The sequence below is a fragment of the Oncorhynchus masou genome, chromosome 32, assembly GCF_036934945.1.
Source record: "Oncorhynchus masou masou isolate Uvic2021 chromosome 32, UVic_Omas_1.1, whole genome shotgun sequence".
Classification (NCBI taxonomy): Eukaryota; Metazoa; Chordata; class Actinopteri; order Salmoniformes; family Salmonidae; genus Oncorhynchus; species Oncorhynchus masou.
Window position 1 is genome coordinate 72,887,800 of NC_088243.1, and position 13,354 is coordinate 72,901,153.

General features: G+C 41.2%; 1 protein-coding gene across 1 annotated transcript; it reads left to right on the top strand.

Moving 5' to 3' along the window:
* Positions 1-312: 312 nt before the first annotated feature.
* Positions 313-7,424, top strand: ky (kyphoscoliosis peptidase). Its single transcript, XM_064955740.1, has 7 exons — positions 313-396; positions 1,593-2,378; positions 2,600-2,738; positions 3,415-3,532; positions 3,668-3,859; positions 4,571-4,761; positions 5,031-7,424. Exons 2-7 carry the CDS (start codon positions 1,626-1,628, stop codon positions 6,341-6,343), a joined length of 2,706 nt encoding a protein of 901 aa, XP_064811812.1. The 5' UTR covers positions 313-396; positions 1,593-1,625; the 3' UTR covers positions 6,344-7,424.
* The last annotated feature ends 5,930 nt before the right edge of the window (positions 7,425-13,354 follow it).

The following is a 13,354-nucleotide window of genomic DNA, read 5'->3' on the forward strand; positions in this document are numbered from 1 at the left end:
ATACAGTACTTTCAAATGTACCACAATTGAAGTAAACAAACAAAAAAATATGCTAGCATGAACCCAGCTCACCTCTAACCTCCCCAAAATCTCACACCTTTCCCAGAGCCCCCCCTTGGCTCCCTTCTGCAGCCCCAGACCCTCAGCCCACCCCTACCCCTGGAGGGTAGAGCTCGTGGAAAGTTGTGCCATTGGTCTCTATCAGCTGCTCTGTAGTATTTTTAGGTCTGTCATCCCCTCGCCGTGGAAACCCTACACATCCCAGCCCCGAGGAGAGACACACAGAGTATAAAACAGACACAGGTTCGGGAGGTGAGATCTGTCAAGACATAGATGGAGAGAACACAGACAGACAGCCAGACAGATTTACCATTGCTGACAAAGCATCAACACCAGGTAGGAATAATTTATCTTTATTGGGATCCCATTAGCTGACACCATGAGGAAAACTAATCTTCCTGGGATCCACAAACGCAACAAAAATACTCTCCTACCAATCCATTTTTTAGGATTTATTGAGAATATCACTTGAATATGAGGCATGGCGTGTGTGTTTACTTCTGGGCATTATTACGATTAATTTGCAAGTTATTATCTGTATAGTTCAGTTTGAGGTTATCATGAAACTCTGCAAGCTGCTGCGATAAGACAAAGGGCTCAATTCAACCTGTTGCGCTGAAGATTGACTTTATAGTGCGATTGACAAAGGCAATGAAACTGCATTCACGTTAAACGCTGCATATGTCAGCTCAATCGGAAGTTACCAATACATTTTAATGTTGATCTTCCAGGATACCTCGGCGATATAATTTGAATCCAGCCCTAACATAGACTAACATAAGACTAACTGTACAGACTGCTGCTACTGTATATGATTAACATAGCACACACTAAGACAACATCGTCTGCACATAGCACAAATAATCTGCAACTCACACATTGCTGTCACATTTTCAGAAACACACAGAGAAAACTTGTATTTTACCTTAATTAACATGTCAAGTGCAATCATAATAATAATATATCCCATTTAGCAGACGCTTTTGTCCAAAGCGACTTACAAGTCGGCTGGGGCCACTACTTTTACATATGGGTGGCCCCAGCGGGAATCGAACCCACGACGCTTGGCGTTGCAAGCGCCATGCTCTACCGACTGAGCCACACAGGACACATGGTCTCTCTTCGTAATGACTTCGTCTGTCATTTATTTGATGCGTTTACAGAAGTATATTTGTGTGTATGAAGGGCATATGAGTACAGATGTATCGAGGAAGTAGATATCATAAAGCTACTATTTACCCACACTTTCAATAGCAACCATCTGGTTTCATGTATAATTTGATGCCTATATTTTTTCTGCAGCAGCATTGCCTTGTGTGAGAACCTTCTTTTTTACACCATTGTCTTTTTTGAAGATACCAAGTTTCAGTCTGAATTTAGTATTATTTGCCCTTCACTTCACAGTGCAGAGGTACAGATTCAAATAACTTTCACTCTTATTGCAGTGTTATTATTTACACCTCTATGTCCCAGGATCAGTTTTAATTGGTTTAATATTGCGTCTTTAATTAACAGTTATTTTTCTCTCTCAGTTTTCTGCTCCGATATAACCAAAACTGGAAACGATGGGCAATGTTCTTCACATGAGGTCTGTAGAGGTCCCTTTCCCAAAGAGATCCCTCAACCTCCGCAGCGTCCATTGCCCCCTCCCTACCAACAATTACCAACAGCACTACTGCTACAACAGCAACAACAGCAACAACACTAAAGTGACCGAGGAGGAGTCCTACCCTCAGGCCACGCAGAAGGCCTCAGGTCAGGAGGTCAAAACTGGGGAAAGTGGTGAAAAGAAAGCCTCCAAACCCCAAGATGGCCACTCTAAAGACACCTCAAAAACAACGTCAGACGACAAAAAAGGTCCGTCAGTTGTCCAGCAAGAGTGGAAGCTGGAGGTTCTGTCACTAAATAACAGCAATATCATGAAAAGCCACAAAACTGTAGCGTCAACCGTAGCAACCAAAACGACAGTGGCAACTGTTGCCAGTGCGGCCCAGTCCAAGACTAGTTCTGTGTTTCAGAAATGGGCTGCCATGGAGTTGGAGGTCCAGAGACCCATGACCAAGCGACAGCTGTCAGATGAGTGCACTGCTTACTCCCTCAGGGTGGTGAAGAAGAGTACAGTGAGGAGGGAGGAGGGGGACATACAGAGGGATGTGGAAGGACGAGCCCCGGTGAAGTCCAAACTCCAGCCAAGACCCAGGGAGAACTCCAGTACAGTGAAGAGTGGAAGCGTCTCCAAAAAAAAGCTCCAAAAGGAACTCTTTGCCACCACAGAAGTATTCAGCAGTGTGGATAACCATGCCATCAATACTGGAAAAGTCTGTTTCTAATACTGTATTATTTTTGTGTGTGCATGTAGGATACCACTGTGTGTGTGTGTATGTGTATGTGTGTCTATGCGTATATTTGTACATCTCAGCGTGCGTGTGTATATTGTATATGCTTTTGTATATTTGTGCACTTAAATGCTTGTGAGTGTGTGTGAGTATGTGTGTGCATGTAAGTTTATTTTTCTCCATAAATCCTGTTTGTTTTGCAGTTGCGCAGTCAAAAGATCTTCTCAGTTCCGACCATCACCCAGACCATCACCCAGACCATCACGCAGACCATCACAGAAGGAGCACAGAATGAGCTGGAGAAACTGAGAGCCATCTGGATCTGGCTCTGCCACAACATCGGTCAGTAACACACACACACTTTTAACAGCCGTACACTCCTACACACCTTCTCAATTATCCAACCCACGGCTTACTCACGACAGCGCAGCGACACTGCAGCAACCTGCCAATAACAGAACACCACTTAGAACACTGTGCATCAGAGAGCTTTACTCTAGAGCCCCATACTATAAGGTAAGAGTTGGTCTCATTAGGCTCTTTACCATACTAGATATACATCCCAAACTTTCCATCCCTACACAGCTGTCCTAACAATGCTACCCTAAGGTCTTTCCACTGCGTATATACAGGGATCAGCTGTTGGTGGATGGGACTTTGCGGTTCAACCTAACGAGGACAGACGTTCATTAAAATAGACATTCATTCATCTCACTCTGGGTCCACTGGAAATGTTAATGAAATAGCCGCACAGTTTCAGTCTGACGTGATAAGTGGCCTCGTTATCTAATTAAATGGGCAAGCAGTCCCGTGGTTATAGTGGGGGATTAAATCCTTATAATTCAATTTAAGTTACACTGTGTCTTTTTTCATATGTCCCAATGTTAGACATGGAGTCTTTCCAGGGAAGTTGATTGCAGAATACCTTGATCGTGACATTTTGAGTTATGCAAGATAGTGGCATAATTCTCAACATATCCTTCCCTAAATGTTATGGGGTGGGCGGTTCTTTTTGCAGAGTACGATGTAAGTGGCTACCTTGGCCTGACGGACAAGTTGTGCTCCCCAGAAAGGGTCATTGAGACGGGTCGGGGCGTGTGCTGTGGGTACTCCAGCGTCTGCATGAAGATGTGCCAGTAAGACAGCATTTGGTCCATTGAAAAATAAAAACATCAAACACATTAACAATTGAGTGGTCTAAAATTGCATGCCATTGTCAGTAATAAACACATCAGGCACTCCATCCTTACATGTTTCCTGCTTCATTGCAGGGAGGCAGGAATCGAATGCCAAGAGGTGTCTGGCCATGGCAAAGGTATTGAGTACAGGCAAGGCCAGAGCTACCAAAACACCAAGTCCCTCCACATGTGGAACGCAGTGAAACTGGGAGGACACTGGTATCTACTGGACGCATGTTGGGGAGCAGGGAGAGTAGACATGGACAACAAAGCCTTTATTAAGAGGTGAATATGAGTTCCAAGTAAAGCAATTGGCCTACATGATTGGTAACTGTGCTAGCACAGAGTTAAGTACATACTATACTGTTGAGCACAACATTTATTATGTTGACAAGCTGCCAATAGATGCAATTGAATCACTAAGAATAGCAAAGAACTAGTGTCTGATTAGATTTTCTAAAATAAACCCTGTGGGTTATTCGTGCATGGAATGTCAAGAACCGTGTTACTTGATAATGATGAAAACAAGTAATGATGATTGCCACTCATTACAAAGGCTATTTTTGTAATGGACCAATTCTAACAAGGTGGTCCACAGGACCATACATACAACAGTACTAGTGCCAAATACGACTGGAATTATCTCACTACAATCAAATAAAAATAGAGTTCCAAAAAGGATTCTCCAGCTGTCCCCATATGATAACACTTTTTGGTTCCAGGTAGAACACTTTTTAGTTCCAGATAGAACGCTTTTGGGTTCCTCCTCTGTGGAAAGGGCTTTGGAACCTAAAAGAGTTCTACCTGGAACCAAAAAGGGTTCTTCAAGGGGTTCTGCTATGGGAACAGCAAAAAAAAACCTTTTAGGTTCTAGATACCATATTTTTATCAAGGAGTGTACTTCTGGAATTTATTTTAAAAACACCAAACGTTGTCACTTTCGATTAGCATTAGCATTAGCTTTTCTGCTATTAAGCCATTCTCCTTGTCGTCCAGGTACGATGACTTCTACTTCCTGACAGACCCTGAGGACTTCATCAACTCCCACTATCCAGATGATAAAGAGTGGCAGCTTCTGGACGATCCCATCCCACTGGAGGAGTTTGAGAAGAGGGTTCTAAAGACCTCGGAGTTCTACAGACTGGGTCTGACCCTCCTCCATCCCAAACACTTCCTGCTGGTCACAGGTCAGTCCCGCATCCATATAAAACAAAAATGGCGGCACAGTCCATAAAAAAACTGGAGACTAGTGTTCAAGGTTGAATTATACAACATAAATGGTAGGCTAACACGTTGTTGAAAGTGGACACTGTTCGCAGAAGTTATTCACAGTTAGTAATAAAGTAGTTGTAGATGAATATGTCATTGAAGAGTTACCATTGAAGATGTACCATCATTCAGGCCTATACTGTACAATATGTTGATTTTGCTAATTGCTGTTTCTGTTTCTGGTCAGAAAATGGTGAGGCCTCGGTGTCCATGAAGTTCACCAAGCCTGTCGACTTCACCTACCAGATCTCTCAGCGGAGCGGCTGTGAACCCAAAGCGGTCAATAGCTCATCTGGCCTGCTCACTGTGACCCGGGAGAGCATGAGGTTACGACTGCTGCCCCCTACAGGTGGTACGTATGACATCATGATCTTTGCCCGGTCAGGCAACAACTCAGGGACGTTCAGCTGGGTCTGCTCTCTCCTGGTGGAGTGTCCAGAACAGGAACCAACTGAAGAACTCCCTGAGAACACCTTCTTGTCCTGGGGTCTGCAGCGGAGCGCAGAGAGCCTGGGGGTGAAGAAGTGCAGCAACGGAGCAGAGGCTGAGGTGTCGGAGACTGGCTCCTTCGAGCTTGTCCTGCACACCTCCAGACCACTCATGATGCTGTGTGAACTGACCCAGAAAGACCTTGACCCGTCCATAGCCAAGAGGTGTCTGGCAACTCAAATCCAATCTGACCGCCTCACCTGTAACGTCCTCTGTCCCTATCTAGGTTACTATCGGTTGTCTGTGTTTGTTCGGAACTACGAGCGGCCCCAAGATGGCTTCCAGAATGGAGGCAACTTCCTCTTGCACTGCACAGGAGGCGCTATCAACTTCAATGAGCTCTTTCCCCCTGCCCTTAGCACTGCTTGTGGGCCTGGCATCCGGACGCAAGATGCTGGCCTCTCCAAGTTCAGCCACACGGGGGCGCTGGTGAGCACCCAGCAAGGCAAATGCAACATTACCTTCCAAAACCAACAAGACCTGGAGCTCCATGCTGTGCTGTTCAAGGAACAACGCAAGAGACTGGGGCACCCACTCTGCCGGCACGTCTTTTTCACCTACAACAGCAGCAAAGTGACCATCAGCGTGGCCCTACCCGAGGCCGGAGTCTACAAGCTGGGCCTTTACGCCAAAACCTCCACTGACCAGGACTTCAGTCTGCTATGTGACTTTGTGCTGTGCAACAGCTCAGGGAGCAGCTGGCCTCCGTTCCCCTGCACCTACACAGCCTGGCAGAGGGGCAGCGTGCTGTTCGAGCCCCGCGGGGGTCTCCTGGAGCCCCTGTCCTGGGTGCTGTTCAGGGTCAGGGTGCCTGGGGCCCAGAGGGTGAGCGTGGTAGGAGAGCAGCTGATGGAGCTGCAGCTCAGTAAGAGCCGTGTGTGGGAGGGAGAGGTGTTCACCGGGGCCAGCATGTCCCAGCTCAAACTGGCAGCCAGCGGGGGTGGAGGGGGCTCCACTGACATGGCCATTATCATGTCCTTCGACGTGCTGAGCCAGCAGAACGAATTGTAAAGCGATAAACAGGTGGGCGGGGAGGCGAGGGATTAATAAGAGACTGTATAAACAGGTATTTTACCATAGCCTTGTTGAAGCACAGTAAAGCACGGATTGGTTAGGCTCAAGGAATAAGGTGCTCCATCAGAAATACCTTGGTTTGACAGAAGTACTGAATGTCATAAATGTGAAATTATTTGTAGCTTTCGTTTCTGGTTCCGATTTGTTTGTTTGTTTAGTTCATCAGAAAATTATATCTGACTATGCCTCAAAGTTTCCTTGCAAGGTGATGTATGAAACACAAATTCCTTCTTCCTATGTATAATAATTATTAGTATGGACTTTGCTGCTCTGTATAAAAATGCATTTAGAATCATTAACATTTGTCAGAATCCTATTAAATTGGTAGTAACATGAATTGCTGAATGCTTTATGTTATTATACTTACAGTACCAGTCAGAAGTTTGAACACACTCATTCAAGGGTCTTGGGTTGAGGTCGGGTGATTGTGGAGGCCAAGTCTTCGCTATTATTCTACAATGTAGAAAATAGTCAAAATGATACTTATTTTATCCTGTGCAACTTTGATCCTATATTGTCACGTTATTGACTTGTGTTTTTACTGCTAAATAAGGTGCTAGTGGTTAGACTTAGTGTAATCAAGGTTAATAAAACACTTTAGATCATTGTTGTTTCCTTTTTTATTCAAGTCTTTTTTCATCTAGATGGGTGTTTATCTCTATATTAGTGTCACGCCCTGACCTTAGTATTCTTTGTTTTCTTTATTATTTTGGTTAGGTCAGGGTGTGACATGGGTGATGAATGTGCTTTTCACTGTCTAGGGGTTTTTGCATGTTTATGGGGTTGTTTACCATCTAGGTGTTCTATGTATGTCTATGGTTGCCTAGATTGGTTCTCAATTAGAGGCAGCTGTTTATCGTTGTCTCTGATTGGGAACCATATTTATTTTGTGGGTTATTGTCTATGTCTAGTTGCCTGTGTTTGCACTCAGTATATTATAGCTTCACAGTCATTTTGTTATTTTTTATAGTTTGTTTAGTGGTCTTCGTCTTCATTAAAGTATCATGTATTCACGTCACACTGCGCCTTGGTCTCCTCTGTACAACGAACGTGACAATTAGACTCCCGTTGGATATTATTTTTTTCATTATTGACAGCTTATATGAAGGTGAAATCAGTGTCTTAACTTGGCCTCTAGCACAGAAACTAATTTCATAATGAACACTATGTACTGATACTGTATGTCTAAGTAATGCAACACTATCTCATGTACAGTCTTCTTTATAAGCTGTTATGAATTCTGAAGAGTTATGAACCCTGGCTCTGTGGACATTGTCACCACCTCACCATCAACTTATTTTTGGTTTTATTTTACATCTGGCCTGTGGATCTCACCTTCTTTACTGTTGTGTCAGTTGCTATGTCAACAGCAAGCTCAGCATATTTTCCATTAGTCATCCTGCCTGCTAGATGATGTCACCGCCTGGATAAAGCCAGACATAGTCTTTTAAATGTGTAGGATCTTAATTTGAGCCATTTTGCTATACCAGTGAATTATTATGTGGATTATAATAAATGTACATTTTTTTAGGGGTTGATATTTAAAAACTTTTAAATCTCAGATACACTACATGTTTTAAATGTTTAAAGTTCTACTGCAACAGGGTGATCAAATTAAGATCCTATACTTGTAGGCACGGATCATGTTCATCCCTGTTCGCACCATTCCCTGTACCTGCTGCTCGCTCACGCAAATCAAAGACCATTTTTCCCCTCTTGCACTTTGCTTCACACCTTCAATATTTATACACCAAAGAGAATGACAAACATTTGTTCAGCCAGTCTGTAGTTGTGAACATTGCTTGGCAACATCAAAGGTAGAGGCTAAGGCAAAGAGTATGAGACTGCATGTTTGAGACCAAGCAATACACTGATCTTCATGAAATTGCTATTGTGGTACACAAGCAAACCATTCATGTCTAAGAGTGGTCTAGTCAAAGCCGCACAGTCCATTGTGATACACATCCAAGACTCAATAACAGACAATTACAGGAGCAACATGTGATATTCAGTTACACTTTCTATGAGATTTACACATATAATGCCTTACACAGTAAGTAAATTTACAATGCCGTATAATACACTTTTAGTTCCTTATAATACTCACTATAATTGCTCATAAGTAGTTATAGTATCATTATAAAACATTGATATGCATTATAAGTGCAGAAAGCATAATTCATTATATACCTACTAATTGGGAAATTGTGTTTTCAACAACATATATTTGGAAAAGCCAACACTTAACTTGCTATCTAATTGTTTGATAGGAGACAGTTGGCTGTGAAGGAGGCTAACGAGCTAGCAGAAGCTAATGACACGACTTGCAAGCTGCCACTGCTCTTGGGAAAGGCAGTCAGTGCATCTTTTCCAACCGAAGTTGAACACATTAGCCGATGTTGTTAACTTAAAGTAGCAACGGTCATCAAAATTGTTAAAATGTTTTCAAAACAATTCTAATAAATGTAAAAGTTGAACAAAGGATGAAGATACTTTTTATTTATGAATTCATTAACATAAAGGGGTGTAACAGGGCTGCAACCACAAAAACTTCCTCTGGCTAGGCCTACCTGCACCAGAGAGGAAAATGCAAAGCGAGAGGGATAACTGGGCCCAAAATCTGTCTTCTCCTGCAGGTGGCATTTTTTTATGTTTTTTTCGCTCACCAAGCAAGGAACTTTTTTATGGAGGTCAATGAGAATGTCTGTTTATAACCAGCTGCCAAAGAGAAGTAAAAAAATGGAAAGTGGTCAGGAATGTCAATGAAAGTATATCTGTACTAGCCACATTATTCAAAGAATTTGTAAAATTATTATCGATAAGGGTAGACCAATAAAAAACTTTCTGCCAGTAATAGCTGGTTTTTCATTTTCAACTCCCCACTCAGACCACTCCCAGAAAGTGCTAGCAGGGTTCTTGCTTGGGAGATTGCTCTTTGCTAAGAAGCTATTTTGGTTTATTTTTTTACCAACGTAACATCATAACGTCGCAATGTTAAAGGGGAAAAAACAACAGGCACAAGCAAGAGTATGAAAGAGTCGTAGTAGTAAAATATAAAAAATCAATCGAGGGAAATGTAAGTGAAAAGTATATTTTCCACCCCTAAAAACACAGGAAATAGATGAAAAAGACAGATCCTCAGATGGGTGGGGCATTGCTACTTAAGGACTGACCTGCCTATGCCAGCGAGCTACATTTTTTATAATGGAGGGAAATTTGGTGGATCTTTATAGCCAAAACATGTCAATTAGATTGAACCCCATGGACATCAATAATGACAGTGAAATTTTGTTCAGTTTTGGAACCAAGCGCAAGCTAGCTAAGTTACCTAACTAATGCCCATCCAGCTCTAGCTAACAGCCACAGATAATTGACTAGTATTTACCCCCCCCCCCCCCCCCCCCCCTCCAACACCCTGATGTAATAGTAAACTGATTAAACAAGTAAACATAAATATGATTGATAGAATAAAATGCATCTGATGAGACTTCAATAAAACTCTCCCAACTGCAAGGAAAACCTGTCCCTTTAACAGACACATACGCACCTTATTCGTGGTGAGCAGGCGTCTGATTAGTTTTAATACATCCACCTCAATCAGCCGTCCCATTTGAAGTGGCTAGAGCTTCCATTAAAGCCTGATTCAATTGGGGCTCAGTAGTGACCAGTCAGTTGAACCCAGGCAAAGTCTATGTCTGGCTGTGCCATCGAGGGGTGTTGGTCTGCTTGACAATCTTCCACCGGATGGACTGATTATCACCATTCCCCTGAGGGACAGCACATTACACATAACGCAACCTACTATAGCCTACAGCCTAGTGCTTACACAATCTTCTATACAGCACATACTAGTGGCTATGTACTGGAGCATAAGGTTTGAAACTGTGAATGCTGGACTTTTGGTACCTCTCATGCCTTAAAGCTGGAATCTGCATGAGGGGAAGCAGTGCCACTGTTGGCCCCCCAGCACATCTGTTATTGTTTTTTGTTTTGTTGATGAAATGGAGGAGAGGGGTGTCCAGCATCGAGGAGCGTCCAGCATCGTGGTAAAAACATGGCAATACATACTCTACTGTTCTATCATGTGTGTAATGATGTGCAATGATGTGCAATGTTGTGCAATGATGTGCAATGAAGTGCAATGAAGTGCAATGATGTGCAATGATGTGCAATGATGTGCAATGATTTCCGAGGGGAAAAATACAGTGTTTGTTGTTTGAAGTAATTTCTTTGTTGTTGTAACATCACAAACGGACATGCTAGTTTCACCATTAAGGATTTAACAGTGGCTTTAAATATAACTGCGGATATAGTGCTCACTAAATAGTAAACTATTTTGTATTTTGCCTTGTCATATTTCTCTGTTATTCATTTGAATGAGTTAGAAGTCAATGACTGTCTAATGGTGTAGTACAGAGTGTACCAACATACATATTTAGCCCTTGGTTATGAAGGCATAATGTAAATGAGGACATTATGTAATCGATGCATTTCAAGTAGATGCATTATTCAGTGTACACATACTTGTTCGTCATGATACATATATGCTTGAGTAATACATTTATACTGTAGGGCTGAGCACATGCCCCTGGGAGGGTGTTGCTGCCAAATGTTATCTGAACAACACTTGGAGTGTGCTCAAATTACAGTCAATTATGTGATGATACATCCATGTGCCAACGACAAAGATGTCCACACGCTGCCTATTCTCCTCCTATTTCATCACTGACAGTCATATTATTTAGATGATTATGTTATGACACAGATGTGTCCTCTTGTATATTGGGGTCCTCTGTATTAGAAAAGGACGGCGTGAATACGGGGTGTATTTATCATCACAATTAGTGTCACTCACTTCAGTTGAATACACGTACCCACAGCTGTCACTGCATGGTTGAGTTAAGCAATGTGAGAGACAATATAATTCACAGCAGGTTCTAGATAATAAGGTCTATTGTTGCATCCATTCAACATGGAAAGGTTGTGCCGATATAAAGCAAAACAACTTTTAATGTGTGCATATTACACATGCAAAAACAGATTGAGAATGAAAAAGGTGTAACTAGGTGTTCTTTTGTTAAAGATAATCTCTGTATAATTTCTGAAATCGTGCCAGTAAATTCAAAAGAAATTAGAATAGAAATTGAGGTGCCTGATGAGCTCAGATAAATAGCATAACAATTGCCAATATTTTTTAAATGGAGATATCATTTCCCAATCAATCAACGTATCATTGTTAAAGTTTATTTTAGTATACTCTTGTCTCACACATAGCCTATACAATATCTTTGTCACTTTCTGGTGGATACACAGGCATACAACTAATGGTAAGTCTGTTTCTAAATGGTTGGTAAAGTCTGTTTCTAAACAGTTGGTGAGCTCTGTTTATAAACTAATGGTAAAGTTTGTTTATAAACTAATGATAAAGTTTGTTTATAAACAGTTCGTATAGTCTTTATTAACGGTTGGTAAAGTCTGTTTATAAACAGTTGGTAAAGTCTGTTTATAAACAGTTGGTAAAGTCTGTTTATAAACGGTTGGTGATGTCTGTTTATTAACGGTTGGTGATGTCTGTTTATAAGCAGTTGGTAAAGTCTGTTTATAAACGGTTGATATAGTCTGTTTATTAACGGTTGGTAAAGTCTGTTAATTAACGGTTGGTGATGTCTGTTTATAAGCGGTTGGTAAAGTCTGTTTATAAACGGTTGATATAGTCTGTTTATTAACGGTTGGTAAAGTCTGTTTATTAACGGTTGGGGATGTCTGTTCATAAACAGTTGGTAAAGTCTGTTCATAAACGGTTGATATAGTCTGTTCATAAACAGTTGGTAAAGTCTGTTTATAAATGGTTGATATATTCTGTTCATAAACAGTTGGTAAAGTGTTTATTAACGGTTGGTAAAGTCTGTTTATAAACGGTTGGTGATGTCTGTTTATAAACGGTTGGTGATGTCTGTTTATAAGCGGTTGGTAAAGTCTGTTTATAAACGGTTGGTAAAGTCTGTTTATAAACGGTTGGTGATGTCTGTTTATAAACGGTTGGTAAAGTCTGTTTATAAACGGTTGGTGATGTCTGTTTATTAATGGTTGGTAAAGTCTGTTTATAAACGGTTGGTGATGTCTGTTTATAAACGGTTGGTGATGTCTGTATATAAGGTGTTGGTAAAGTCTGTTTATAAACGGTTGGTAATGTCTGTTTATAAACAGTTGGTGATGTCTGTTTATAAGCGGTTGGTAAAGTCTGTTTATAAATGGTTGATATAGTCTGTTAATAAATGGTTGGTGATGTCTGTTTATTAACGGTTGGTAAAGTCTGTTTATAAACGGTTGGTGATGTCTGTTTATAAACGGTTGGTGATGTCTGTATATAAGGTGTTGGTAAAGTCTGTTTATAAACGGTTGGTAATGTCTGTTTATAAACGGTTGGTGATGTCTGTTTATAAACAGTTGGTAAAGTCTGTTTATAAACGGTTGGTGATGTCTGTTTATAAACGGTTGGTAAAGTCTGTTTATAAACGGTTGGTGATGTCTGTTTATTAATGGTTGGTAAAGTCTGTTTATAAACGGTTGGTGATGTCTGTATATAAGGTGTTGGTAAAGTCTGTTTATAAACGGTTGGTAATGTCTGTTTATAAACGGTTGGTGATGTCTGTTTATAAGCGGTTGGTAAAGTCTGTTTATAAATGGTTGATATGGTCTGTTAATAAACAGTTGGTAAAGTCTGTTTATAAACGGTTGGTGATGTCTGTTTATAAACGGTTGGTAAAGTCTGTTTATAAACAGTTGGTGATGTCTGTTTATAAACGGTTGGTGATGTCTGTATATAAGGTGTTGGTAAATTCTGTTTATAAACGGTTGGTAATGTCTGTTTATAAACGGTTGGTGATGTCTGTATATAAGGTGTTGGTAAAGTCTGTTTATAAACGGTTGGTAATGTCTGTTTATAAA

Excerpts from the sequence above, each read along its gene's own strand:
- ky (XM_064955740.1), top strand. The coding sequence starts at position 1,626 with ATGGGCAATGTTCTTCACATGAGGTCTGTAGAGGTCCCTTTCCCAAAG. Across the intron at positions 2,739-3,414 it reads CTGGCTCTGCCACAACATCG|AGTACGATGTAAGTGGCTAC; the intron begins GTCAGTAACACA and ends TTCTTTTTGCAG. Across the intron at positions 4,762-5,030 it reads ACACTTCCTGCTGGTCACAG|AAAATGGTGAGGCCTCGGTG; the intron begins GTCAGTCCCGCA and ends GTTTCTGGTCAG.